This window comes from Sciurus carolinensis, chromosome 13, assembly GCF_902686445.1.
Source record: "Sciurus carolinensis chromosome 13, mSciCar1.2, whole genome shotgun sequence".
In the NCBI taxonomy this organism is placed as follows: domain Eukaryota; kingdom Metazoa; phylum Chordata; class Mammalia; order Rodentia; family Sciuridae; genus Sciurus; species Sciurus carolinensis.
This window is the reverse complement of record NC_062225.1, coordinates 21494296-21522076: the sequence shown is the minus strand read 5'-3', so window position 1 is coordinate 21522076 and position 27781 is coordinate 21494296. Positions and strand designations below refer to the sequence as shown.

The following is a 27781-nucleotide window of genomic DNA, read 5'->3' as shown; positions in this document are numbered from 1 at the left end:
TCAAGGAGATGGCTTGATGTTAACAGGAAGCTAGTGCAAAGCCAGAAATTCTCAGGCAATGTACTGTTTTGAGAAGAGCGTCATCTTTACAGGGTGTCCGCCTATGCTATGGTGTGCACAGAGTGCCTAAAATTTTGGTGGGAGGTGGTGGATAGCTAATTTTTATGTTAAAAATCAACATAATAAGAGTTTGCAAAATGTAAAATGTTGCCTCTCTAGGTTTCTGTGTTGTTCTTTTTCTCCTTTGCTTTCTCTGCACATCTGAACCTTAACCCTCTGTGTTTTGTACTGAATTCCTATCTCTCCACTTCCAGGTGGGCACTCTAGAAACAGCAGTGGGAGCTCTGAGTCCAGTCTTCCCAACCTAGCCAGGTCTTTGCTGCTGGTGGATCAGCTCATAGACCTGTAGCGGTGACCCAGTAGCAGATGCAGTTCTGTAACCTTCATACCGTAATACACATTTTCATTACGGAGTTATGAGAAAAATGATTTTTTAAAAAAATCTGCAAATAAAGGGCCCTCCAGCCCTTTTCTTCTACCCCTTACCTTCTCCTATAGAAATGATAAGGAAAGAAAATTACTTTGGCCCTCCAGATATATTCCTTGGCCAGTTCCTCCCTGTTAGTTTGCTGTGTTTTCTCATTAACCTTCTTCAATAGCATTATCTTAAATCAAGCGCTAGATGCCATGAGCTTCACCTCTGCTGGAATTGACTCCACTAAAAGCTTAACTGTAACTGAACATAGTGAACTGACACCTTTGTCTCATTCTTGCTAGGAATGGCCTCCCAAATCAATCCTCCCAGCCCCAGTCTCCTTGGCCAGATGCTGATGAATGTGTTTTCCTGTTTTTGCTTTTTATCCTGATGCATTATCATGAGGACCCGGCTTCTTCAGCTGGTTTTAACTCTAGGCAGTAGCCTGGAGATGGGTGTGTGGTTTAAGAGAGGGTAAAACTCACTGATAGCATATATTTGAGAAGAGAAATTGAACCCAGCTCTGGCCTACCAACTTTGACCTTGTTTAATCATAGACGTAGCCAAGGGATTTTACACCCCATGCAACCCGCCCAGCATTCGTCCAGCTTTCTGGCTTCCACTGAGTCGTGATTTCTCAGATCTGGAGACGTGACTGCAAGTACTTGAGATCCTTGGATAAAATGTGTACGTCATATAAATCCCAAGTATTGCCATTCCTTTTCATGTTACCTTGGCCCAAGCCAGAACCTCAGAATTAGACCAAAACAAGACAGTGGTGGTAATATGATACCTTTTATTAGAAGACTTTTCACTAGGGGGTGGATAGGGGAGGGGAAGGAATTGTAGCAGAAACAGATGTATTTTTCTTGTGATTTTTATTTTGAATCAAATATTGTAAATTGTGTATAAATGAAGACACTGAATAGTTCTGTTTCCACTTGGCGTTTCAAGTCCGATATCAGGTGTCTGTACAGGGTTTTGATCTCTTTCCCTTGTATAACCACACAGCAATTCTACAGTGTAACATATGGAATTATTTTGAGTAGATTGTGTGTCTTGCTATAAGCTTCCAGCAGGTCCTGTCTCTATAGTATAAGCATGTTGTTTATTTTCAGATAATCAGAAATAAGTGTGCTGACAAGCTGGGCACAGTTTGGCTACTTACATTTCTCTCCAATGTTTAAATTGAAGGCTGCAGCCAATGGAATATGTTCAGGTGGTTTTCCTTGGCTTCCTAGATTTAAAAACCAAACAAAGCATAATTCTTCACTAACCTTAGACTATTGTTAATAAAATAAATAAAGGCCCCTGCACTAACATGACAACATGCCTCATGGTCACCCTCTGTATATGTACTTACTCACTAAAGTGTATTTTATTTCCTTACATGGAAAGCACTTTTATAAAATCACCCTTTTGAAAAGAAGGGGCACAGAGAACTCCTTTGTTCTCTTTCTTGAGTGCCATTGTCCACGATCAAAAGGGACAAACTTAGTTGATCAGATTTGTACAAATAAAGTTCCAAGTCCATTTGCTTGTTCTGTAGCTAGTACTTTTGTTTCTTCTTCCTCACATTTGCACTTTAAGGGTGGGGGAGGGCTGGGGGAGTTTAACAGCAACAAGAGCCTGCAGACACTGCACGCTGGAGGGCCAGCTTTGACTCCAGCAGTGGAAGAGCAGCCTGGAAAGGCTTCAGAGGACAGATCCGAACCTTTCCTTCTTCCTCTGACTTCAGATACTTCCATGCCAGCTGAATCTAGATGAGCTAAATAAAGGCTTCTGCTAGGAGAACAGATCATTTCCAAAGTTGAGAGAGGCACAGCTTCCTGCTGAGGACAGGGGAAAAAAAAAAAAGGCCATGAAGAACTCTCTGATTGGGTAGCAGAGGAAATAGAACATAGTTTATTCCTTTATGGACAGGAAACTTGCTGCAGATCAGAATTGTATCCTCTTTCCTGGACATAGAAAGAATGTATAAACTAATGAAGGAAATGTTTATTTTTAAATAAGGATAATGTTTTAGTTCTATGTTTTCATATTTGATTTTTTCATATATATGTTTTAGAAATATAATGAAATATCTAGTTTCTTAATTTACTTGAAACCATGAAGAATACAGTTTAGAAATTAGGTGTCTCTAAGTTGTTCCTTTTGTGCATTACCCATAATTACATTGAGAAATATTAACTAGCCATTTGGCTCAATAAAGCTTAATGGAGACAGTTAATGAAAATGAACAGACCAGAAGCCAGAGATGATGGTAGATGCCTGAAGAAGATAATGACAAGAAACTACCTTGGGCTTTTTCTTTAAGAGTACAGCCTCAAAGGGGAGAACAGCTTTTCTTTTGAGGAATGCACGTGAATAATTTGATAAACAGGGACTTCCTTAGTTTATAGCATCATCTCAGCTAAAAATGTTTATTCGAGATGAGTATAATGTTCTAGTAATTGGTAGACTTCTGGAACAATAGACTGAGCTATAAGAAGAACCTTAGAGACCGTCTGCTAGTCCGTTCACTTCATTTTACAGGGGCCTGAGCCGGATTAAGGAAAGGGGGTGGAGAGAAGAAGCCTGGGCAGGCCAGGCCACTTGGGATCTCATTCCAACCCTTGCCAGGCATTGGCTGAGTAATTTTCGGCAGGTTCTTCACCTCTCAGAGCTGCTGTCACTTACTTATACAACGATGGTGTGTCTGGATAGATGATCTCTAAGATTTTAGAAGCATAGGGTCCTAAGTATGTATGGTTAGGCTTTGAAGGACTGTGAAGGATTTATATAATCTTGATGTTCTTCAGTTATTGTCTGTATTCCCGGTATTATTATAGTAGCATTTATATGTTAGAGAATTATAATGGGCTTTTTTTAACCTGTTTACTCTTTCTTTGTTATCTGAATAGAAGCCTAAAATATCACAGAGTTTTGGATATAGATTTTTCTTTTTTAATATTACACACTTGCACATGCACCCACATGCAAACCCCTACCTATTCCAATAAAACAGTATCGAAGGATTTCTATTCTTTTAAAATGTGTGATCAGGGATCTGCCATTAAAATATGTGCAAATACTACATGCATGTGTTTATATGCATTTGCTTTTATTCCAGCTGTGTAAGAGTAATAACTACCCCAGAAAACTCAAAGATTGGTTTTTTTCCCTTTACAGCTTTCAAATAATGAGATCACCAAATCCAATTCCCAGTGTTTATAAAAACACAGTCCTCAGAGGAGAGATAAAGTTTTAATGGAGATAAAGTTTAATGGAGATAAAGCTTTAAATATGATTATAATCATTACAGTTAATGATTTCTTTAGTAGACACATTTGACATCTAATTGAATGATGTTTCCTTCAAAGGTGTCTGAGTTCACTTGGGAAGTTAATACTTATCCTAATAATGTTGCCATCATTCAAGTTCTTTTAAAAACTCCTCTCCTTAGATATAACATAAAGGAAGGTAATAAGATATAAGCAAATCATTTGTATTATCAGATTATACACTTGCAGCATCTGAAAGTATATTCTATTTATTTTTTCCACTGCTGCTGCTTCTAAGTAACATTTAGCTATTTCCAAAAAGCAAAATCACCCCAGTAAAATGAAGAGTGGTTACTTCTGAAGGGAGTAAAAAGAAGAATCCACAGAAAATTCCTGGAAAGAGAAAATGAATATGATCAGTCTTAATTTCCTTAATACTCTGAATAAGGGAACTTCTATTATAACCCCAATTTTTAGTTTGGTTTAGAAAATTGAAAGATATGAGTTTTTAAAATATCTCTGAAAGAAGCCATCACTTTGTTCAGTGTCATTTGATATTGGAGTTGGCTCTTCTTTGTTAGAATTATTTCATTAGAATTACAACTTGGGTTGCTAATAATTGGAACAGAACAAACCCAAGAAAGTACCTGTTTTTCTCAAGATGCAAAATTTTTGTTTTGCTTTTAATACCTATTTCCTACTCTCCTGATAGACAGTTGGTGATTTTGATTCAAATCAACATAACCTTCCCTCAGGTCAGCAATGATTCTGGCTTCAGCTGCGGGAGTGAGAGGACCTTTGGGCTGAGAGCCCAGAGATGTGGAAAGATCTGCATTTGGCTGAACAAATGAATGCTGTAGACCCCTTAGGCCAAAATAATCTCCCATGATGAGGTTTTCCTGTGACCTCCAGGAGTCCTTAACTTTCTCAGTCTGTTTTCAGGGTCCTGTACCAACCAACTTTAAGTTCAGGGACAAAAATTAAGGCACTGCTCAAATATACTGAATTAAGCAAACCATAGACTGCCTGGTAGAATAGAAAACCATCATAGATGTTTAGAATGGAACCTTTGGTGGAATACTCAGATATTGTAAATCAGTTTTGTGTTCCTCTTTAGAGACTAATTTTACTAATACAAAATTAACCTTTTCTTTTCCACACTGGTAATGTTCCTAAAGTTGGATGTGCTTGGGTTTCTTCAATTGGAATGAATCCCAGATGGCCTCCATTTCAAAAAATCTGTACCAAGATCCTATTTCGCTTTTCCTGTGTTTCCTTTTACTAAGAATGAGGGAGTAATGCTAACCTATGCAACAAAGTTACCAAATGATGGTAGTTGCTATAATGGAAGACACTTTCTTGGTTCCCATTTTGATGCAGTGTCCTGAATTTACTCTTTTCCTGTGAATAGTCTGCTCTGCTCTATTGCACACCCTTTGTCACATAGATGTATGTTTACCATAGGTCTTTAACTGTCCTCCCCAAGAAGATAAAGCAAACAGATGTACATGAAGCTATCTTATGCAGTAAAAATGTGAAATTTGAACATTGCTTCGCAAGTATTGTATAAATAACAAGTCTGTAAACAAATTTCTTATGTAAACTTACAGGGGAATAAAGACTTTTATCTGTTCAAATGAGAGCATGATGTTTAGAGATGTAAATAACTTAAAATAGCTGCTGTTTTCCTGAGCTGTAAACCCACTTTCGCAGAATGGATTTAAACACACTGTTGAGTAACAATAAGTACCAGAAAAGAAAAGGTGGACACGTGTGAGAGACATACCGAGGACATTTTTATGAGTCATGGCCACCGTGGAAAATAAAACCCCCTGTGGTCAAGTTAGAACCAAGCCCTTGTGATATGACCAGACCTGGGGTTGTAAAATAGAGTCCAGATTTACAGCTGCCCTCCTTTAATTTAATCTGTAACATACCAAGGCCAAAGTAATTAAATGTTTTAGGTTAGTGAGAACAATTGTTTGCCCAGTGAGAAATTGTTCTCATTAATTGCCTCAGGCTTGAGAAGTGCAGCATCTAGGGCTAGTGTTGGCCTCGTCAGGGCGTGTGTTTTGCTGCAGCTACCCAGCATATGGTAGAACCAAATGCTTACGTTTATTATCAAAGCCCAAAGGTCATGGGAATTATCAGTGTGGTGTTCATCCCCTTAATTCCTTGATTTGGGTCCAAGATTGAATTTCAACTGATGCCACATTTCTGAGGTCTTATGAAGGAATATTTTGCTTTCTGTTTACTAACACCAAGAGAAGTCTTTTCAATACTCTTATTTTCCATTTCTGGCAAGAATTATGTCTTTAATATTCCCCAAACTGGTATTTCTGTTTATGGCATGGAGAAAAGTCAAATTCTATTTCATTGCATGAAGGAATAACCAGCCTGAAATTTAACTCTTCAGATTTTGATTTTTTTTTAATTTATTTTTGGGTTTTTTTTTTTTTTTTTTTTTTTTTTTTTTGTGTGCCTGGGATTGAACCTAGTGGCTCTTAGCCACATCCCACCCCTTTTTATTTTTTTTATTTTGAGACAGGGTCTCACTAAGTTTCTGAGGCTGGCTTTGAACTTGTGATCCTCCTCCCTTAGGCCCCTGAGTTACTGGGATTTTACAAAAGTGTGCCACCATGCCTGGCTCAGATTTTGATTCTTTTGAAAGCACTCTGATGACCTTCACTACTCAGACAGATAAAATATCCAGAGTCAGCACATCTCAAATCATGTGGCACTTTTGGTTGCTTTGGTAGTTAGTAGGGGCTAATAAGGACAGTTGCCAAGTCATTAGGCACTTCTGGGGACTCAGGGACTCCTTTGTTACTCCCTGAAGCATAAGAGATCTTACTGAAATCTGTATAACTTGGAGCCTTAAAGTAGTCCAATATGGAGTTACCTCTAGAGAAAGTGTGGAAACACATGCTTTAGCTGGCATACATCAAAACAAAAGAGAGAAGTGTGTTTTAATTTCTTGCTTAATTTGACTGGCTAAACCAAATAAAAAGTGGCATGGCTCAGTTTTCAAGAATTATAACAAAATGCTACCTTAGGCTCCATGGTAAGTAAGACCTTTGTACAGACCTGGAGGCCAGGCCCTGGGCTTAAGCCCTTAGGAACAGGGTAGCTTTACTGAACTCTGTAGTCATAGGGTATCCGCTGAGGGTGCCATTGGTTACCAAAGGAACTGGGCCAAGGCAAGAAGTTAAATTAGTGTAAATCCTTCATTGCTAGTGGGCAGACTGCTTCAAACAGGTTTTCTTGCTGGTTCAGAACTATTTTCATACAGAAGGACTGTTCACCCTGAAAACACATTTTCCCTGTAAGGGCACATTAGCAAATTCCAAAAAAGATTTTGGAAACGAGTTCATTGTGTCCCTTCTGTTTACAGTGATTAGAATCTCTCCTCATAACCACCCTGTTTCTTGTGCTACCATCACCAAAATTCCCTAAGGGAATGTAAATATCTGGGCTTCCCTTTATTCTCTGGCATTTCTTTGGCCTAGAGAGTTGCAAAGTGGGATTACTCTCTGCCCCTGTCACACTGGAACCTACTCTAAAAAGAATGGAAAGATTGACAGACTAAGTCTTCTCAGGAAAAATCATTAAAAATACTTTTCTAGTTTTATAAGGAAGATTGATGCTCAAAGAGAGATAGGAAATAGCTCCCTTCCTTGTTTCAAAGGAGACTAATTTCCCCTTCACACTTGATATTATAGTGTTTTAGTGACTGAACTTTTTTAAGTTGTTGGAATTTTAAGTATGATTTATCCCATTACTCACCATTTAAGGTTATAGAGTATGCTCTGAGTTGGAAGGTTTTTTTGTTCTTTTTTTGTACCAGGGATCGAACCCAGAGGCACTTAATCACTGAGCCACATCCCCAGTTCTTTTTATTTTTTTATTTTGAGATAGGGTCTCACCAGTTGCTTAGGGTCTTGCTAAGTGAGATACTCCTGCCTCAGCCTCCCAAGCCTCTGGTATTACAGGCATGTACCACCACACCCAGTCCAAAACCCACTTTTTAACAAATAGTTTTGATTCAGCTTAAATTTCAAAAAAACACCAACTTCAATCAAAGAAGAATACCTTTCCCCACCCTTCCTTCTTTTGCAGTACAGGGGATTGAATTCAGGGGCATCTACCATTGAGCTACATCCCTACCTCTTATGTATTTAGATGGGATCTTGCTAAGTTGCTGAGGCTGATCTCGAATTTGTGATCCTCCTGCCTCAACCTCCCAAGTAGTTGGGATTAATAGTTTCCATTTTGATAATTTATTTATATGATGCCTGAGTTAGTCATTGGCTTCACTAAATTCCACCCCCTCTTTTTTTTATTCCCTAAAAGATATTTTGCTTTCCTGCAGAACCAATGTAACAATATCAACTTTCAGAATACTTTTAGAGGATGAAGAATTGTGCCTTAACTTTGGCAAATGGAAACTTCCAGCTGTTGTGTGAAAGGAAGTGGTTTAAAGGTTTTAGGGGCCTCTTGTACCTCTATAAGGCTTTTTATTTTGGAAAAATGAATTTCCCCTCAGAAATTGTTGCTTGGGTGTTACTGAGACAAATCTAACATCAATACACTTGCCTGAGAATTAGGACTGTGTCTTTCTTACATATCTTGGAAGGGAAAAGGTGTCCCGTTTACCTCCTAACAGCTGACTGATGCCTTCATACCACCATGTAACTGCACATCCTCGAATTATAATGCAAGAAAAAATTTATTCTCTTCAAAAATCATATTCTTCAAAGACTGTTCTGAAAGTCAGTTGGCACCAGCACAGAATTTGACTTAAAATTAAAATTTGTAATTGACTGAATACATTCAAACCAATAGAAAGGAAAATAAAAGTGAATGAAAAGTATTTTTTTGTTCCTAAAAATAATATTTAAGGTCAGAACTGTTTAAAAAGGAAGCACTGCTAAAAAGTTATAGGATTCAGAGAAACATAGTATTTTTGTACAGTATCTAATAAAATGTTCAATCCTCTCTCTACATTCTCTTTAATTGTAATGTCTCTCTAAGTGACTGGTTTCCCAATAAACTAATTTTGATGCCTCTTCTGCTGTGTTCTGTGTGCTTAATTCAAGCAGAAACTTGAGAAGGGGATAATTTTTAGCAGAACTTTCTGCAAGCTAATGGTTTTCATAGAAGGGGAGAGGACCCATGTGGGAGGGGATAATTGGATTTCATCTCTACAGAGGTCCTGAGTCGTCTCTGACTCCAGATCATCGTACCTAACACTCTTATCCTGGTGGGTTGGAAAACTCCAATGGAATCTCTTTATTGAGCCCATGATGAAATGATACCTTTATCCCCCTCCCTGCCCCTAACCGTCCTTTCTGTGGATTCTTCTTGCTTAGTTACATATGCCTTTTTCCTGCCCTCTTGCTAACATGTGCCCAATGACATACTTCTAACCTGCTAATATTTCTTGGAAGGTAAGCGCTCTTGCATTCTGATAATTGTCTATTTGATTTTAAAAGCCAGTGCACCCTGAGGCACCTCTACCTAGATAGGCATAGACTAGCCTATAGCAGTGTCCTAAGACTCCATAATGACCGATGCATTTTACTCCTCCTGCTTAAAGAACTTAGTGATGGGTTCATTTAAGCAGAGGAGGTCTTTGCTAACTCAGAAGACTGAAAACAAAACTCCAGAGCAACTCCAGCTGAAGGTGATTTTATGTAGTATGATTTTAATTCTGTATACTCTGCTTAGAAAGTACCTTCAGTTTTTTGATTTGGGCACCCGGTGCTCTTTGAGTAGTGAAGGTGATGTACATCACCATGTAAACTTGTGCTTATTGAGTAGTCATGCTCTGCTGGTTTTCTGAGGGTCCGTCCCTCTGCATGTGGCGCAGATGACCACATGCCAGATACTGACCTGAGTTCGTCCCCAGACAGTGTTTCTACATAATCCAAAACTTTCATGGCATATGTGGAGATGAGTGACTGGGTTTGTTTTCATTCCATGATGAGCCAGTGCCAGGTAGAGCAGGTGTCCGTGCCTGGCCCCATGAGTAGGAGCATTGTGTAGTTACGCTGAATGTCTGTGTGCCTAACATCTTCATTTCCTTTCCTGCACATTGTGCCTATCATGTTCCAAAATGTGAGATAGTGATTGGTTGTGTTCCAGTTTGTGTGCAGTTTCCTTGCCTGACTTATTTTTCTGTTTTTCCTTTTCCATTTTCAACATCTATTATTTGTTCCCATAATGTTTCTGCCGCGGGTTGACTATTAAATGTTCCAAAAACAGTTGAACTGACCTAACACATTAATTCTGCATCTTATGCTTTTCTAGGTCTCCAGAGAGAGCCCAATCCCTGTCCTGTAATTACCGTAGAGCACTTTAAAGAATCGGCGGGCATTGAAGGCCTTCCCCTGTATTCAGACTCTTGCAGAGTACCTGGCACAAAGACTCAGAACAACTTAGAATCTGACTACTTGGCCAGAGATGGCCCTTCAAGCAACAGCTCTTTCCACAGCAGTGAAGAGGAAGGGACTGACCTAGAGGGAGACATGCTAGACTGCAGTGGGTCTCGACCTCTCCTTATGGAGTCAGAAGAGGAGGATGACAGCTGCAAGCCTTCCCAGGGGAAGCCGGGAGGAACCGTTGCCTTTGCTCCACCTGAAGTCTCTACTGGGCAAGCAAAAGCAGTGCAAAGTGGAAGAAAGAACCAGTTCCAAATCCTCACGCAGCCAGCCACCGACGGTCTTGGTGAGCCAGACGTCTTCGCCACAGCCCCCTTCAGGAGCTCAAGAGTTCCAGCTGATGACATGGACATTTTCTCCAAAGCGCCATTTGTCTCCAAGGGCAATGTAGCTCCTTCCCAGCCAGAGGAAGTGGACGTGTTCTTGAGAGCTCCTTTTACCAAGAAGAAAAGTGTAGAGGAGTTAACAGTTATCCAGAGCTCCTCCCAGGAACCACCTGCACAGACTAGTCTCCTCAGTCAGACAGGTGATGTCCCTCTGCTCTCAGGCCTTGAAAGAGCAGTGTACACCTCTGTCCAAACTCAGTATTCCATGACTGGTTTTGTGCAACAGTCTAATCACCCCTCCCATTCTGTACAAGTCATAGACCATCTTGACAGCATCTCTCCTAGGGGAACCTCAGTGGAATCTGGGGGTCAGCCCAATGACAGAAACAAAGAACTTCCACCCCAGAAAGAAGCTGTCTCAGGCCCTGTGGCTGGCAAACCATTCCGCCCCCAATCTTTATCCAAATATTCCCGTCACTATAGCCCAGAAGATGAGCCAAGCCCAGAAGCCCAGCCAATTGCTGCGTACAAAATTGTTTCACAAACTAACAAGCAGTCAATAGCTGGCTCTGTTTCCATTACATCCATTTCCTCCAGGACTACGGAACTACCAGCTGCTGATCCTTTTGCTTTAGCACCCTTTCCTTCAAAAGCAGGCAAGCAAAAACCTTAGGAGTAGTACCAGAGTCTTGGCCTCTGCCTTTACCCCATCCCACCAATACCACCACACCACTTCCAGCTGAGCCTTTTCAAGAAGAAATAACATCAATTATTATCTTTCCATGCCCTGCATCAGAGCAGAGTCTCCTCAAGTCAACAAACTCAGTTGCAGTGATACTTGGTTGAAGACCCTCTAAGTTATGCTTTATTTTGTTTATATTCATTTCTGGACTTTCACACACTTCGATTTCCTTCCTAGAGCCCTTCCACCTCCACCCAGAACTCTGCTTCTCCCTTCACCCCCACAAAACTGTCTTAATCCAGGAATATTTCACCCCGACCCCAGGGGCATATTATTACTAGTTTTAATTCCTTTAACTCCTAAGTAATGTCCATTGAAGAGTCACGGTTAATCACTCTGGGACTTAATACTCTTGGAAAAGGAGAGATTTCTAGAAAGGAGCAATATAAAAATCCTGCATGTCAAGAGGAAGTATAATCTTGCAGCTACTAATCATTCCTGTAGAACCAGCAACTCTTGAAGAATTCTGTGGATCTGTTTCTGAGTCTGTGTGCAAGCCAGGCTGGCCCTCGTGCGTGTCCGTGGGTGTGTGATGTGCATCAGATCCTCTCCTATGTAGAAATGCACACAGATGGGAAAACCGTGCTCATTCTAATCATGTGAGCAGGGCCTTCCCCACAGCCACACTTTGTAAATTGGTATGGATGCACAGATGGGCGTGTGTATGTGTGTATGTGTGTGTGAGTGTGTGTATGCGCGCACACATGCGCAAGCACCGGAAACATTTTTCCTTTAGGTAAATCCTGTCCCACCATGCCTACCTCCACAATCAGATCACGCTTACCGGCATTTTCCTGCTGACCTAACCAACTTGAACCCTGTTTTTATTTTGTTTTCTTCTCATGGCAAAATTGAATTCATTGGAAGATGTAAGAAACTCCTGCTGGAACTGAGGTTCAGAGTGGATTTTTTTTCCTCCAGAATTTTCTCTTTGCTTTTAACAAATTCCCTTTACCTGGTTTTGAAAAATTATTTTTTTAATATATGTTTTTGCCTCACAACAATAGAAGAGTGCCTTGTTACAGTTCCAACTAACTGGGTAGCTTGGACTCAGATCTGTCATTATGGAATTCATTAATCTTGAGACTAGGCTACAAAGTTGGTTTGCTTGTTTTTTGTTTTTTCCTAAATCCTTATCTCTGCTGCCTCTTGAGGAAATATGAACCTCGGACATGTAAATAAATTTGGGAGAATGAAAAAGAGCTGAATCAGCTAGCCATGAAAACCTATAAATTCTCTATCCTCTTTAGATGTTAAAGTAGGGCAGACAGGTGACTAGCTTGTGTTTTTGAAAGTATCTTTTACTTCTGGAAAGATCTGACTCATTCCTAGCTTTTTTCATACCATTTATTTTTAGTGCCTTAAAACCTGACTCTCAATGGGAAGATATTCTGCTGTGGAAGTTCAATTTAATGGAAAGAGTCTCTGCATCAGATCTCAGCCTGAGAGCTTCCTGCAACTTCTAGTAAATGTTAGTGATTTCTTCATTAGCTGGAAAAACTTGGAGAGTTTAGTGATTTACAATTTATTGGAAGTTCATTGAAGAATCAAGCCTAAATGCCAAGTTCTACTGCAGTTGATTAGGTGTGCTATTCTGTAAAGTTCAGCAGAGTGGAAGTGTAGCTCAGTGGTAGAACATGTGCTTAGCATGCCAAAACACTGAGTTTGATCCACATCATGAAAAAATTAAAATTTAGGATCTTGACAGTAGAATAAGAACAACTACTTTAAAACACGTAGTCTCCTCCATCTATTTCAAATGTCAAGGTTAAAAGAGAAATAATTGGCACTGTGTCAGGGCTACCAGCAGTGAATTTTCAACTGAGGTCTTAACTGTGGCCAGAAACCTGTCTTTCACTTTAACAGATGATAAGTGTTCAGTCTTAAGAATTTGCTTCTCCCAATTATTATTTCTGATTTTTTTCCTGTGTAATAATGTATACAAAATTGTCTTTCCATTGAATGGCTTTGGCTAATGTATATGGAACTTTGCACCACAGACTTTTCCTATGGTAGTTATCAAGTGAAGCCCTCAAAGACATGAGCACAGAGGATAGGAATATTCAGAGAAAGTTCTTGCCTGAAATGACAAATTTGCCTGGCATGGTGGTGTGTGCCTCGAGTCCCAGCTACTAGGGAGGTTGAGGAAAGAGGACTGTTTGAGCCCAGGAGTTCAAAGCCAACCTGGGCAACACATAGAGATGTATCTGTATTAAAAAAGAAAGAATGGAAAAGAAGAGGGAAAAAAAAAAAACACTCTTTAAAGTTCTTCCAAATATTCAGGATTACCTCAGCCCTGCAAATGTTTTTCCTTTATTTGATCACTTTCTCCTAATCAAGTGAGCATTTTAATTCTCAAGGTACAAATCAGAATAAAATCATGGTGATTTTATTATGTAATTGAATCATTTGTGAAGGATGAATTTGCAACCCTTTTTTCATGTTTGCCAGAGACTCACGTGGGTGAAAGCGACATATACCATCTTTGAATAGGAAAGTGAACATAACCACATGCAAATTATTTTTTTCTTACTCATTGATGCATGAAGAAATTTTGACTTGTGGATTACATTAATTACAAGCTAATAATGGATGAATTCCAAATACTGTGGTAGGGTTTTATTCACTTTTCACCAGTTACTTTTGGATGATGTAGAATAAATGCATCAAAAATTAAGTGGCCTTGCCAGAGGCCATCCTATATCTGGACATCTGGAAAATATCTTTTAAGGGAAATCAGGAGTGTTCAGTGTGTTATGAATTAGTAGCAAATGCATGTTTCCAATAACTAGACTGCATCAATTTAATATTAGAGAGGAAAAAGAAAATATATAGTCAACAAGTACTGCACTTTCTTGTTTTAGTTGTGTTGTTTGTTGTTTGCTTTACACATTTAATATAGGAATTGTTGACCTTTCATTTCAGTGAAAAGCAGTGAACCAGGACATTTTTAGACAATGCATAAGACCACAACACACACTGATGAACTCTTAAAGAATACCTGTTAATTGATTATCAGGCACCATTGAATTACTGAAGTTATACTTCACCAGTTTCTTGGGCTTGCATATAGCCCACTAGCTCCAAATCTCATGGTTAGATTGGAAAATGAAATGAACAGAATTTGGTGCTGAAGCAGATGCTCAGCAGGACCTAAAGAAATGTAGGTCATAAACCCTATTTTGGTTTGGGCTCACTTATTATTGAGTTGAAAATCTCATGTGTAGGTTAGTATGTATGTGTTTACTAGTCTGTGTTGTATCTGAGTTTCTTCTGGCAACCAAGATCTCTTAACTTTCAAGAAGGATACTAATGCTTTTCTGGCCAGTTATTTAGTACATTTTAGAACATATGCACATCCGTGTTTCCAACTGCTTGGTGGACATTTTGCTGATGCATAAAGAAAGCACATTTAAATAAGTATAATCACCAGAGGAATGTGATAATAGGAATTTTTTTTGCATAAAGAAAAACAAAACATCAAATTATATATATGCATTATATCAAATAGGAAATTTTATTATAGGAAATTAGAGAAGGATGAGACCCAATGTTCTCCTAAATAGGAAACAAACAACTTAAAATGGAGTAATTTGGGTCTCTGCTATGGAGAGAAATTGGAGAACACATCCTGGTCAACTCTGAAGTGGTTGCCGGTCTCACAGCTGTTTTATCTGAAAAATCTGGAAGCCAAGTTATTTTGATGAGAAAGTTAGAGAGTCACAGAGGACTGCAGGAGGCAGGAGCCCCTTATTAATATCCACAACCACCTTGAGTTCTGGTCTTCAGTCCTTGCCTGAAAGAGTGAACATTGAAGATTTTAAATGTCATTGTATTATTTGAATCCTTAGTTTTTCCATTATCCCTGTTAACTAATACGTGTTGTTTTTTAAAACATCAGAACACTTAAAAACTTGTTAATGAAAACTTCACTAACAGAAAAATTTCAGAATACTTAAAAATAAAAAAGTATTTGGTTGGAAATTGTTTTTGTTCTGTCCCTGGAAGTCTTCCTGGCTCCACCTGACTTGTTCTTGCTCCCACTTAATCTCCTCAGTTAACAGTCCCCTGATTTGACCATATGAATATATTAGTGGAAGATGGGAGGTGTGGTTGAATGACCATGTTAACTTTTTGTTGCGTCCCTCCTTACTACTATAAACGGTTTCTTAAATTTCAGCCCAACCTGTGAGATTGTCAGCAAAAACAATGAAATGACTGACCTTCTCCATTTCTCTTAGACTAGAAAGAATCCCAGCCTTACTCTGTAGAGACACGACCCTGATCTCCACCTGGATCTTTTGTGGCCCAGAATGCTTCAGAATGCAGGGGCAAGTTTATGTGTGAAAGGACTCCAGAACAGCTGGCAGAAGTGGTTAAACGTTAGCTATATGTGACTTAGTTTAGTAGTCCCATAACCCAGCAATCTCTGTGTGTGACATAGTTTTGAGTTCATAGTAAGGATGTTCTTAAAATCACATCAGGGTTACCTGCCTTGCATCATACTAGAACCATAGATACATGTTTAAAAATCTGAAGCCAGACCTGGTGGCACACATTTACAATACCATCTATTCAGGAGACTGAGGCAGGAAGATCACAAGTTCTAGGGCAGCCTGTGTAACTTTGTTAAACCCTGTCTCAAAAACTAAAAAGGGCTGGGGATGTAGCTTATTGTTGGAACACTTGCCTAGCATGCATGAAGCCTTGGGTTCAGTCTTCAGTACTGGGGGGAAAAATCTGATTCCTTTGGCAAGGAATTGCAGAAATGGTTTTCACTAACATCAGTTAAAGTAAGATGTAGCAAGGGCCTGGGTTCAATCCCCAGCATGACCCCAAAAAAAAAAAAGTGAAATAGATTAGACTTTGGAAGTGAAGGGAGACAGTGCAGTCTTTTCACTAAGAAAGGGAAAGTCATTTGTATTCTCTAAGTCTACCAAAGATTCCTGGTAGAGGAGTGTGAATGGAGTGTGGGTCTGTGTCTGCCTGTACATACACTTACATCCTTATGCTTTCTTCCATGGCGTTAATTATAGCCCTTGAAGGCATCCAAAGAATATCGAGAAGTGATCGTCAGTATCTGGCACAAGTAAATTCAGTTAGTTCCCTTTGGCAAAAACTCTCAAAGTTAGAACTAAAGTTGTTTTCAGTAGAAGTGGGGAAAATGGGCCATTCATTGCCTTAGCCTCCTTCCCAAGTAAGCATCATCTTATCTCCAAGGTAAGATTCAGAAGGGCTTATCCTAAGGACTTACGAGTAGTGACAGTAGTGACCAGACCTGCAAGACATTCCTTTGAATGAGGGAACATTAAATGTCAGTTTCTAGGGAATAGAAAACATTTAATAAAAGTCAAGGACCATGTTTGTTCCCTGGAGAAAAGCTGAACTCCCTCCACTGACAGTATTTGGAGTTGACGGAATAAAAAGGTCTGCCCCTCTGTAAGGAGTATTGAGGTCATCAAGCCTCAGAAAGTAACAATGTGCAAACAGTCTCAAGGGCTGTGAACAAGGGAAAGGAAGGGGAAAGACCACAACATCAATCTTAACAGTTCTCGCAATACCTCTTATTTGCAGACTATTGGGTTTATGTTGTTGCACTCTTGGTGTGATCTATCTCATGTATCTGATAGTTTTTATGAATAATTGAGTTGGAAACTCCTATACACTTTATTAAAATAAACCTAATGAAATGACTTAAACTTTGTGTTTTTTCTTAAGTGAGATCTTCTTATGATTGGAGGGATCCACAGGCATCTTTCGTTAGTACAAAGCCTGGTGATAACACTTTTTTTCTTTGTCATTCTGGGGACTGAATCCAGGATCTTGTGCATACTAAGCAAGCACTCTACCACTGAGCTACATCCCCAACCCTAGCGATAAATTTTTAGTATTCCTGAAGAAGACCAGCATTAAAATGGAAGTCTTAGAGAAATCTAGGAATTTTTAAAATCCATAGTGTGATGGAAAACCTGCCTGCCTATTTCCCCTCTAGTTTGAGAAAATAACGCAGTGATAACTGATTGGACTTCAATGAGCTTGAGCTTATCATGATTCAGGAAGAGCTGGTAACATTGTATTCACAAGGATGGTCTCTAGCTATACTGAAGACTGAACAGAAATGGAAAGAGATCACTAGGGAGATTGTCAGCAGGGCACATGGATCAAGAAGGATTGAAGCAAAACCCTCTGAACACAGTTGAATGCTCAAGGAGCTAGTCTCAGGGGAGAAGGGGAAACAATCTAGAGAGGGAGCAGACGAAGGTGAAGGAATAAGATGATGAAAAGTACATGATCCCAAGCATATCTACCACCCCATTCATGGTTTCTAAATACCCACGTTCAAACAGGAGGAGACAGGTCTCCAAGGAGAAATGGCTGATTCAGGGCTGGAGCAGGAAATATTTGAGACGAACCAGGAACATGGCATAACTTGTGCCAGAAAGCAAAAGAAATGCTTATAAAAGAAAAATAAAATGAAAGTCATAGGAATGCAAGAGCCAGCCTGAAAGAACCCCCAAGGTCAAAGAACAATTGGAGCAATAAAATAAAGGCCCTGGTAAGAGATTATAACATTAAGATATGAAGTCAGTGTCTGTGAGCCCCCACTGATAGTAAAATGATTATTGACTAAATGGAAAAGAACAGACAAATCTCACACAAAATTTCAACTAATTTATGTACATTCCCCTCTAGAGAATTGCAATTTAATTTTACCTACCTTGAATGTGGGCCATGCTTCCCAAGAGGAACATATGGTCAGGAATTGGGGAGTAACTTCACAGTGGAAAACCATGACGAACACCACCTCCACCAGATGATCAAGGGTAAAGCTGCCAGTGACAAATTATGCCAATTATGTACCTGTGATGAGAAGGGCTCTCAGCTCTGTAGACATCCTCCCCCAAACGCATTACCATTCTAACCAAGAGAACATCTGACAAACCCCCACTGAGGGATATTCTACAAAGTATAGTACCTGACCAGCACCCCTCAAAACTGTCAGATCATCAAAACTAAGGAAAGTCTTACCTGTGGCAGTGGTGCATGCACAACTGTAATCCCCCTACTTGGGAGGCCGAGGTAAGAGGATCACAAGTTTGAGGCCAGTCTTCCCAATTTAACTAGATTTGGTCTCAAAATTAGAAGACTGGGGATGTGGCTGTGTGGTAGAGCACCCAGTACCAAAAAGAAACAAATAAACAAAAAAAAGGGCAGGGGGGTGGTCGGGAAGAAAAGAGAATATGAGGAGAAAGCAGTGAAACCTGAATAAACAAATTTAGTTAATGTTTTTTCCTTAACCATAATAAAATTACTGCTGGTTTAAAATAGGGAGCTGTACAGTTTGCAGAGCAATTCGGAGAAATACTGAAGTAGGAATTTTACTTTTAAAATATTTATTCCAGATTATTTAAAAATGAGGAACGTACTGGATCTTGGCTCAGTGGTAGAGTATATACATGCTCAAGACCCTGGGTTCAATCCCCAGTACCATTAAAAAACAAAACATGTTAGCACAAAAAGACCAGGCAGGACACAAACCTCAGGAGTCAGCTGCTTATTCAGGGGGATGCAGGGATGAAATGGCACCCATGGAACTAGGTTTCCTGGTGGAAAATGAGCCCACTGAACAAAAAAAGGGACTGAATTTATATAGGTATTTTGAGGGGTGGTCTAGTGAACATATCAGTTTCCTTGGGCACTCAGGAATTTGACCTTTTTTTTCAGTCAAGGTCAGTGGGCAGTGTCTGGAGGGGCTTTACCTTGGAGGAGATCAACACCTCCCAGAGACTGTTTCTTTCAGGGTGATAAAACACCTCCTCTGCCTGCAGCCAGCACCTGCAAAACGCTGGTCTTGGGGAAGGCTGTCCGTGCGTGGCCTTCCTTTTCACTTCCTTTTCCTCAGGCCTCATTATCTTGGGAATTTCTCATTTGCCTTATCTACTAAAACAAACCCAAGAGGAATGAGGTTTGGGGGTTTTGTTTGTGTTTTTGCTTTTTCCCCTCCTTCTATCTCTCTTAACCAACGAAACAAAGGCAGTGTAGAAAGGGCTGTATGTAATCAGAGGGATCCTCACAGCATCTTTTTTGTCTTTGTCTAATCTGCTTCTTGAGACCTTCACCAACCTCTGGGTGAAATAGTGGTGTTGCCATACAGGGATTCTCTGGCCCCGCCTCCCCACCTTCCTGTGGAAACTCCAAAGACTGACATCTCTCCACCCACTCCTCGGATCACTTGGACTTTGGGACAGATTCTGCTGTTGCCATTTGCTTATTTCTTCTTCAACCCTGCTGCCAAATCAGCCCCAGAAATCTGAAGCCCCCAGAACATACCTTTCTGCCCACAAGAGGCTGCTGCGGGTCTGACTGGCCTCAGCGCTTTGCTGGGATGCTCTTGAAGCCCCTCTCCCTTGCTACAAAGAGACATGACCTGGGGCTCAGGGCTCACAACAGTCAGCTCCTGTATTTTGGGGGTCACCTTTGTTTCAAGGCCCCTCCCCTGGCCTCAGGCAGAGTCCCAGAAGCTGGTCTAGAAGACATTCCAGCGTCAGGGCCCACTGACTTTAGGTCAAACTTTGGAATATAGACTCTTTCCTCAGGCCAGGAAGTCTTTCCCAGAAAGGTTCTCAGGTAAATATTTATGTGCTGGATCTGCCACACGAGTATGGCAGAAACGCTCAAACCAGTCTCTCACTAGCAAGAATGCAGACTGACTTGCAGAACTGACAGTATCACTTGTAGACATGTCAGGTATGGAACTCAAAGTCTTTCTGGAGGAGAAGACAACAGCATCATTCTAGCTACTTATGTGACAAACTAAATCCAAAGCACTTTAAATGCAGGTTCTCTAATCCACCCAACAATTTTCAGTAGGTATTGTTAGGCACTTTATAGATTAGGAAGTTAGGGCGTAGCTAGGGCGTAGTTCAGTGGTAGAGCATATGCTTTGTGTTCCTGAGGTCCAGGGATGAAGCCCCAGAGCCAAAAAGGAGGAGAAGGAGGAAGAGAAAATGGCATATTCATTGAGCAAGTATTTATGAAAAATTTACTGCATGCCAAGTACTATTCTACGCATGTGAGAGGCATCAGTTACCAATATAAGCAAAGATCCCTACCTCTGTGGGGCAAGGGTCCTTGTTGAAAGGGGAAACTCAGGGCAAATAATTTGCATAATAATGAAACAAAATATATATGTTAGAGAGCAACTGGTTTTATGGTATTTCAGAAAGGTTTCAATTCAGCCAAAATACCTTGAGCATTTTTTAAATAAATGCCAGGCATTCAGAATAAAATTAAGGAGGTAAATGTGCCATGCCTGAGTGATCCTTACAGTCTAGCAATAGTGGCAGAAATAAGAATTAATGCCCATACTGACGGCCATGGTCAGAACATCTTAAACCTTTATTTTTCTTTAGACACTCAGCAAAAAAAAAAAAAAAAATATTTTATGTGACGCCTACCCCAGACCCACCTCTCACCCCAAAATAGTTTTTCACTTCTCCCACCCACCCCATGTCCTCTGCATCGCCCATGGGTAGCATTTCTTTCCCCTGGTGCCTTTTTGATTGACCTTGCTTCTCCAGCAGCTCTCTTGGACCAGGAATTGTTTCATTTGATTTTATATCCCTGTACCAAGGATTCTGACCATCTCTGACTATCAGGAAGTCTGATTAAAGAGTGCCATAAGCAAATGTGAGACTTTTCTTTCTCATGGAACAAGCGTCTGGAAGAGGATACCCATATTGCTGGCTCATTAACTCGGGTGTGTCATGGTTGAAGTGTGGCTGCCTTCACTCCAGCGTTCCCACAACTGTGCAAGCAGGGACAGGGGCAGTAGTTAAGGCAGGGAAGCAAAGCTCTCTGGCATATTTCTACATTCATCTTATTGGAAAGAACAGGGCCACAGGGCCCCTGTTATGGTTCAGATGTGAGGTATCCCCAAAAGCTTGTGTTAAGACAATGCAAGAAGGTTAAGAGGGAAAATGATTGGGTTGTGAGCACTTTAACCCAATCAGTGAATGGGTTAGAGAAAGAAAAGTGCTGAAGAAAGCAGAAACAAGAAGCAAAAAGTGGTCATTCCAAAGTTATTTTCCTTGTAAATGAGGGACAAGCAGACAACGATAGGAAAATAACTGATTAGTTAACATCAGGTTATTTCAGGTTTCTTCTTTTGTATAATGATTAAGGAAGAGGAACTTAAGTTATTTTTTCTTTCAAAAACTGGATTTAAAAAATTGGACTGGGGCTATAACTCAATGGTATATCCCCTGATGGGGATTAACTGAGTGGTAATGAAGGTGGGTATGGTATGGTCTTTGGGGGCATGACTTTGGGGTATACATTTTGTACCTGGTGAGTGGAGTCTCTCTCTCTGATTCCTGGTCATCATGTGAGCTGTTCCCCTCTGCCACACTCTTCCGCCGTGATGTTCTGCCTCATCTCAAGCCCTGAGGAATGGAGCTGGCTGTCTATGAACTGAGACCTATGAAACTGTGAACTCTCAAATAAACTTTCCTCCTTTACAGTTGTTCTGGTCAAGTCTTTTAGTCACAACAGCAAAAAAAGCTGACTAAAACAACCACCCTTAGTTGCAAGGGAGGCCGGGAAATAGGTTTGTTAAAATTGGACTCATTGCTGTTTGAATAAAATCAGTGTTCACTAGTAGGAAGAAAATGAAAATGGATATTGGAGGGCATTTGCTTCAATCCTCAGTACAAAGCACATGCCAGCATTAGAAAGCACTCAATAAGTAATTAGGAAGTGATGAAGGGGTATGTGACATTTTGGTCCACGTCATGTGATCTGGGAATCATCTAAGCCAACAATTAAAATGTAGTTGACATCTTTGCAGAGCTGGTGTTAGGGCTGGGGGTGTGGTTAGCATGCTCTGGGTTCAATTCCTAGCTCCCCATACACATAGCCATAAATGGTATTAGAGAAAACGTTAGTGGTCTGTTAGTTGACATTGTGAATGAATGTCTATCTACACATGTGGGGGGTGTGAAGGTGTGTTTAGAGAAAGACAGGGAACTATACAAGTAGTAGTTTTTCTTTTTCCCTGAACTGTCCTCTAGTGTACTTGGGACAGAAAGGAAAGCTTGTTCTGTTCCTGGATTGTCACCAGCTTCACATGCCACTGGACACAGTCCTGTCCCGAAAATGCAGTACCTTGCCTTAGCACTGCACCAGATGAGGGGTGAATCACACCATGCCATTCTTCCCTTCTTGCCCCTCTCTTGCTTTCCATACAATCATCACACAGGATTGAATGCACATGTTCAATCTGACACAGGGTTGAGGTGACTCCATTCATTCAATCATTCAAAAAAATATTTTTTGCAGAGCCGGGGGTGTAGTTCAGTAATAGAGTGCTTACCTGGCATGCACAAGGCTGTGGGGTTGATCCCTAGCACCACTAAATAAATAAATACTTTTTGAGGGCTCAGTGGTAGAGGGTGGCATGCACTCTACCACTGAGTTATATCCCCAGTCCAATTTTTTAAATCCAGTTTTTGAAAGAAAAAATAAGTTCCCTTTGCTTAATCATTATACAAAAGAAGAAACCTGAAATAACCTGATGTTAACTAATCAGTTATTTTCCTATCCTTTGTCTGCTTGTCCCTCATTTACAAGGAAAATAACTTCGGAATGACCACTTTTTGCTTCTTGTTTCTGCTTTCTTCAGGCAGAAACAAGGCTTTTCTTTCTCTAAAACCAACCTCCTTTACTTAGCTCAACAGAATCATATTCTTTTATGGAATGAAGTCAAGCATTGCCCTAGAATCTAAAATAAAGCTAATTAAGATCTTTAAATCATTGTAATTTTGCCTTTGACAGGGGGAACCATGGACACAAAAGCCTGGTGTCAGTGGTTTGAAGAGTGGGAGATGAAAAAGTAGAGTAAGGTGAAGACAACTTCTTTAAGCCACTTGGCTGAAGTGAAGTAAAGAGAAGGTGGAAGAAGATTTGGGGCAAGGCACAGTTTTTATTTATTTATTTGTTTGTTTATGTATTTCTTCTTTTTTGGAGCTGGGGATTGAACCCAGGGGCACTTTACCACTGAGCTTTATCTCCAGCCATTTTTTACTTTGAGACAGGACCTCCCTAAGCTGAGGGTCTTAAGTTGATAAGGCCTCAATAAATTACTGAGGCTGGCTTTGAACCATAATCCTCCTGCCTCAACCTCCAGAGTCTCTGGGATTCTTAGCATGCTCCACGGGCCCTCCAAAGCATGGTTTTTATTATGAGAAGCAATTCATGGGAGAGGAAGAGGCTGAAGGCAGAGATAAAAACTTGTTTCCTAGTGAAGAGCCAGATTTTATATTTCATTTAGAGTCTAGAAAAAAAAGGAAAGGTAGAAGCCCTGGACTGCCTTGAGGTCTAGAATGAGTCAGCCAAGAGTGGTTGGAAGCAAACCAACAGCCTTAAAACATTAAGGCCCAGAGGAGGCACAGTTCACTCACAGCCCAAGCCCAGGATGACAGTAGGCCTGGAACACTCTCACTTTAGATGTGTCTCAGGGCCATAGAAACCACCAGGGTTGTCTAGGGCGTTGCCTCCACCTGTTCAACTACAGGTGTGCTGATTCCATTCTAGAAACCAGCACTCTTAACAACCTTCCAGAATAATGGTTCTTGAATTTCAGCCTGCATCAGAAATCAACTGGGGTTCTTGTTAAAACAGATTATTGGGTCCCACCTACAGAAATTCTGACTCAGAGGTCTAAGGTGGGGCCCGGAATTTAATAAGGCCTTCCTATGCTTTTTTTTTTTTTTTTTTTTGCCCCAGTCCATGCCTTAGAAAACCGAATACCCCGGGAAGGCCTGGAACAGTATTTTGCTTTCGAAATTAGTCAGCACTCATATTTATCCAGCAAAGACCTGCACCACACTAGCTGGGTCCTCGGTGTGAAGGGGTTGAAGATGACCAAGTGGTGGGTCCACAAACAAGCCCAGCCTAACTGGAGGATTAAAACAGATTATCAGCCCTAACACAAAGGGGCAGTAGAAAGGATGCTACGGGGAGTCTTTGGGGGCGATCACTGTGCTAGGCCCAGGTTGCTAGCGAGGTGCCACGTGAGGGAACTGGCCGGTTTTCCGGAGGGCGGGGGAGGGATGTGGTGGGGGAGTAGCTTTCTAACAGCAGGACCAGCACCAGCGAAGCAACCAGCCAGAAGGAAAACGAAAGTACATCTCTGCGCATGCGTGAGGAGTACAGCGTGCCTTAGAAGGCGCCGGCGCATGCTTAACAAAACTTTCTCCCCCACACCGCCTGGTTCCAGCCTTTGCTGTAGGTAGGCAACAGGTGCAAAGGACCAGGTCAAAGCCCACTGCGCTCACCCGCGCAAGCGCCGCCCACCGCCTGTAGGGTGCGCTCTTCCCGGTGCCAGCCCAGCTCCCGGCGGGTCTGCGCCTGCGCAGGGTTTCTGCGGCGAGGCCAGGGAGCGGGGCCCGTCCGCGACTGCGCACTCGCGGACTAAGACGATGGCGGCGGCCGCTCGGCGGGGCTGGGGAGTTGCGGCTTCTGCCGCCGGGCTGCACAGGCGGTAGGTGACAGCCCCCGTGCTCCGAGTTGGAGGGCCGCTGGGCTTGGCTGGCGGAGCGGTCACCGCCTCGTCAACCCTCTCTCAGGGGGAGGCGGGTAGCGCATCGATGAGCCCCTGGATCTGCCGGGGTCGCCGCGATCGGGGCGCAGCCGGGAGACCGGCGGCTGTCAGGGAGGCAGCTCTGCGCCTTTGGTTCGGGCAGCCTGCGGAACCTCGGCTTGGTGCCTGGGGGAGACGACAGAGACCGGCTGTAGACACAGGACGGAGGAGCGGGCTTTAAATCCTAGTCCCCCTGACCCTTCCACCATGTGCATTCACTCCCTTCTCTTAAACACAAAATCAGAATGTCACACGGAGGGAAGAAAATACTGTGTTTCATTTCCTCACTTTCCCAGCGAGGCCCAGAAAGGTCGCACAGCTTGTCAGTGATGGGACTCCGAGGAGAATGCAGAACTCTGCTTTTGCCGCCACCACCGCTGCTTCAGCCCACTCTTGCCTTGTTTCTCCCTCTTCCCTAAGCCCTGCCTTTGAGTTTCCCTTCCCAGAGACATCTGTCACCATCAACTAGATTTATGTAGATGCCAGACCTCACTTTACTTCTGGGGAAAAAGGCCTAACAGAGTTTGACCTTCTGAGTATAGACGTTTTATTGTTAATGGTGCTCATGAAGCTTAAATGAATTTCCTAAAAATAATGTTTTACAGAACACTTTTTCATTAGTTACCCCTCTTTCTCCGCCACATGTTTTTGATATCTTTCTTCAATAACTTCGTTCACTCTTGCTTTCTTTTTTTAGACTTCAAACCTGTTTCAGTCAGAATATATTTCTGATTTATCCACTCCACTGCCTTTTCTCAGAGTTGGAGGGACAGAAATACTGTTTTCCTCTCCATTTTCGAATTCCTACCTATTCATAGGGAGATTTAGACTCATAATAATTCATTTGATGAATTATAACAATAATAATTATGTAATTACAAACTAATTACATAATAACAGTAGTAGCTACTGTTTATTGAGCACTTATTGCATGACTTGGGACTGATGTAAACACTTCACTGGGATGATAAGAGATGTACCCAGTCTTTATGAGGTAGCTGGGAATATTAATCTCATTTTTGGAATGAAGAACAGGGGCTACAGTGCTAGCAGATGAAAACAGTCTCTCTCCTTAATAAGTTCGTAGTTTAGTAAGAAGGACATATTAGCAAATAATGAGAAAGTGGTGCAAACCTGGTTGTCAGAGTGTTCCGAGCTACCAAGAAGAGAGACAGACAGGCCTTCACAGTTTCCATGATGTCAGTAAAGAAATTTAGGTTAACTGTATTCCACTTAGTTGGTGCTCACTCTTTGTGACAAGCAAATTCTGATTTTGTAAGGGAAAACTGAAGTGCAGCCCCTATTTGTTGCTTCCTGCCTATTTATGTGAAAAATACCCAGAAAGCTGGATGTGGTGCTGCTTGCAGGTGATCCCAGTGGCTCAGGAGGCTGAGGTAGAATGATGGAGAGTTCAAAACCAGCCTCAGCAATTTAGCAAGGCCCTAAGCAACTTGGTGAGACCCTGTATCAAAATAAAATATAAAAAAGGACTGGGAAAGAGCCCCTGGGTTCAATCCCTGGTAAACAAAACAAAACAAACAAAAATCAGAGAAACATGTTCTTAACAAGTGATCCTGTGTGTGTTCATGATAGTGAACAATCCCTGTGGTAAAAATCTTTCAGTGGAACTTATGAAAGGACAGTTGTAATGAATAGTGATAATACTTTTAAATAAATTGGATATTAAAGTAACTGTCATCATGTTCTAAAATTTTTCATTACTAAAGTGTCCTTTTAATTTCTTTTCCATTAGTGTCTGTTTTCCTTCATCCCTTTTTTTTTAATTTGTAAAAGCCATGACAATAGCCAATTCATGCTTCTCTGTTAGAGTGAAATACGTTTATCAGAGTGAAATATAGTTACAACATTGAATTAATGCCAGTCAGAAAGTATGTAGAGATTGTTGACTGCTTCAGCAATTTGGAGAATGACACTACACTTTTTTAAAAAATTAGAGCATTATATTTATACATAGTATCTGGGTTCCTTTTGACATAATTATACGTACACAGAATTTAATTTCAGTCCCCATGACTACTCCCCTTTTCTTCTCTCCCCTTCTCCCCTCTTTTTCTCTTCTCTACTGACATTCCTCTACACCTTTATTTATTTATTTTGACTGGTTAATAGTATACTTTCTAGTAAGACTTTTTGAAATATTGAAATATAAGTTAAGTACTTCCTATCCAAAATGCTTGGGACCACATGAAAAAGTGAGAAGGGAATTCAGGGGGAGGGAGGAGGGATGGGAAAAGGGAGGAATGGTGAAATGAAATAAACTACCCTATGTACACATGTGACTATACCACAGGGAATTTCACCTTTAGAATATCCACAATTCACTAATTAAAAAAAAACTATAAATAAATATTTATATAAAGTGGAAGAAAAACCAAGAGTGGAGGAAAGGGAAGTGGGAGAGGAAGGAAGGGAGGAAAGGGGAAGTATTGGGAACTGAATGGGACCAAATTCTATTCTATGCTTGTATAATTATATCTATTATTCTCTATATTATGTTTAACTAATATACTACTAATAAAATAAAATTCAGAAAAAAATTTTTAAAGTGCTTGAGGCCAGAAGTTTTCAGGTTTGGGGTTTTGTAATAGTTGCATATACATAATGAACTATCTTGTTAATAGCTCAAGTCTAAACACAAAATTCATTTTATGTTTCATATATAATAACCTGAAACTATAATTTTATACATTTTTAGTGTGCCTGCATTTTGATTGTCACCCACCAGATGAGGTAAAGTGTCATGTTGATGCACAAAATTTTGGCTGAGCATGGTGGCACTTGTTCACTTGTAATCATAGCAACTTGGGAGACTGAGGCAGGAAGATCATAAATTTGAGGCCAGACTCAGCAACTTAGTGAGACCATGTCT

General features: G+C 40.8%; 2 protein-coding genes across 23 annotated transcripts in view; both read left to right on the top strand.

The window, feature by feature from the left end:
- The window catches only part of Aak1 (AP2 associated kinase 1), a 188358-nt gene extending 172273 nt beyond the window's left edge, over positions 1-16085 (top strand). For 17 of the 21 annotated variants that reach the window (XM_047523360.1, XM_047523359.1, XM_047523358.1 and 14 more), the window contains one exon: positions 10051-16085. In XM_047523360.1, coding sequence (XP_047379316.1) covers positions 10051-11180 — 1130 coding nt within the window. In that variant the 3' untranslated portion in view covers positions 11181-16085. Of the gene's footprint in view, positions 1-314; positions 5379-10050 lie in introns of those variants that run through there. The other 4 variants (XM_047523376.1, XM_047523375.1, XM_047523377.1 and 1 more) reach the window with 1 other exon arrangement.
- An 8568-nt stretch (positions 16086-24653) lies between these two features.
- Nfu1 (NFU1 iron-sulfur cluster scaffold) overlaps positions 24654-27781 on the top strand; it is a 31964-nt gene continuing 28836 nt past the window's right edge. Inside the window, exons 1-2 of one of the 2 annotated variants that reach the window (XM_047522868.1) lie at positions 24677-24792; positions 27608-27642. In XM_047522868.1, the coding sequence (XP_047378824.1) occupies positions 27638-27642 (5 nt within the window). In that variant the 5' untranslated portion in view covers positions 24677-24792; positions 27608-27637. Of the gene's footprint in view, positions 24793-27607; positions 27643-27781 lie in introns of both variants that reach the window. The other variant, XM_047522867.1, reaches the window with a different exon arrangement.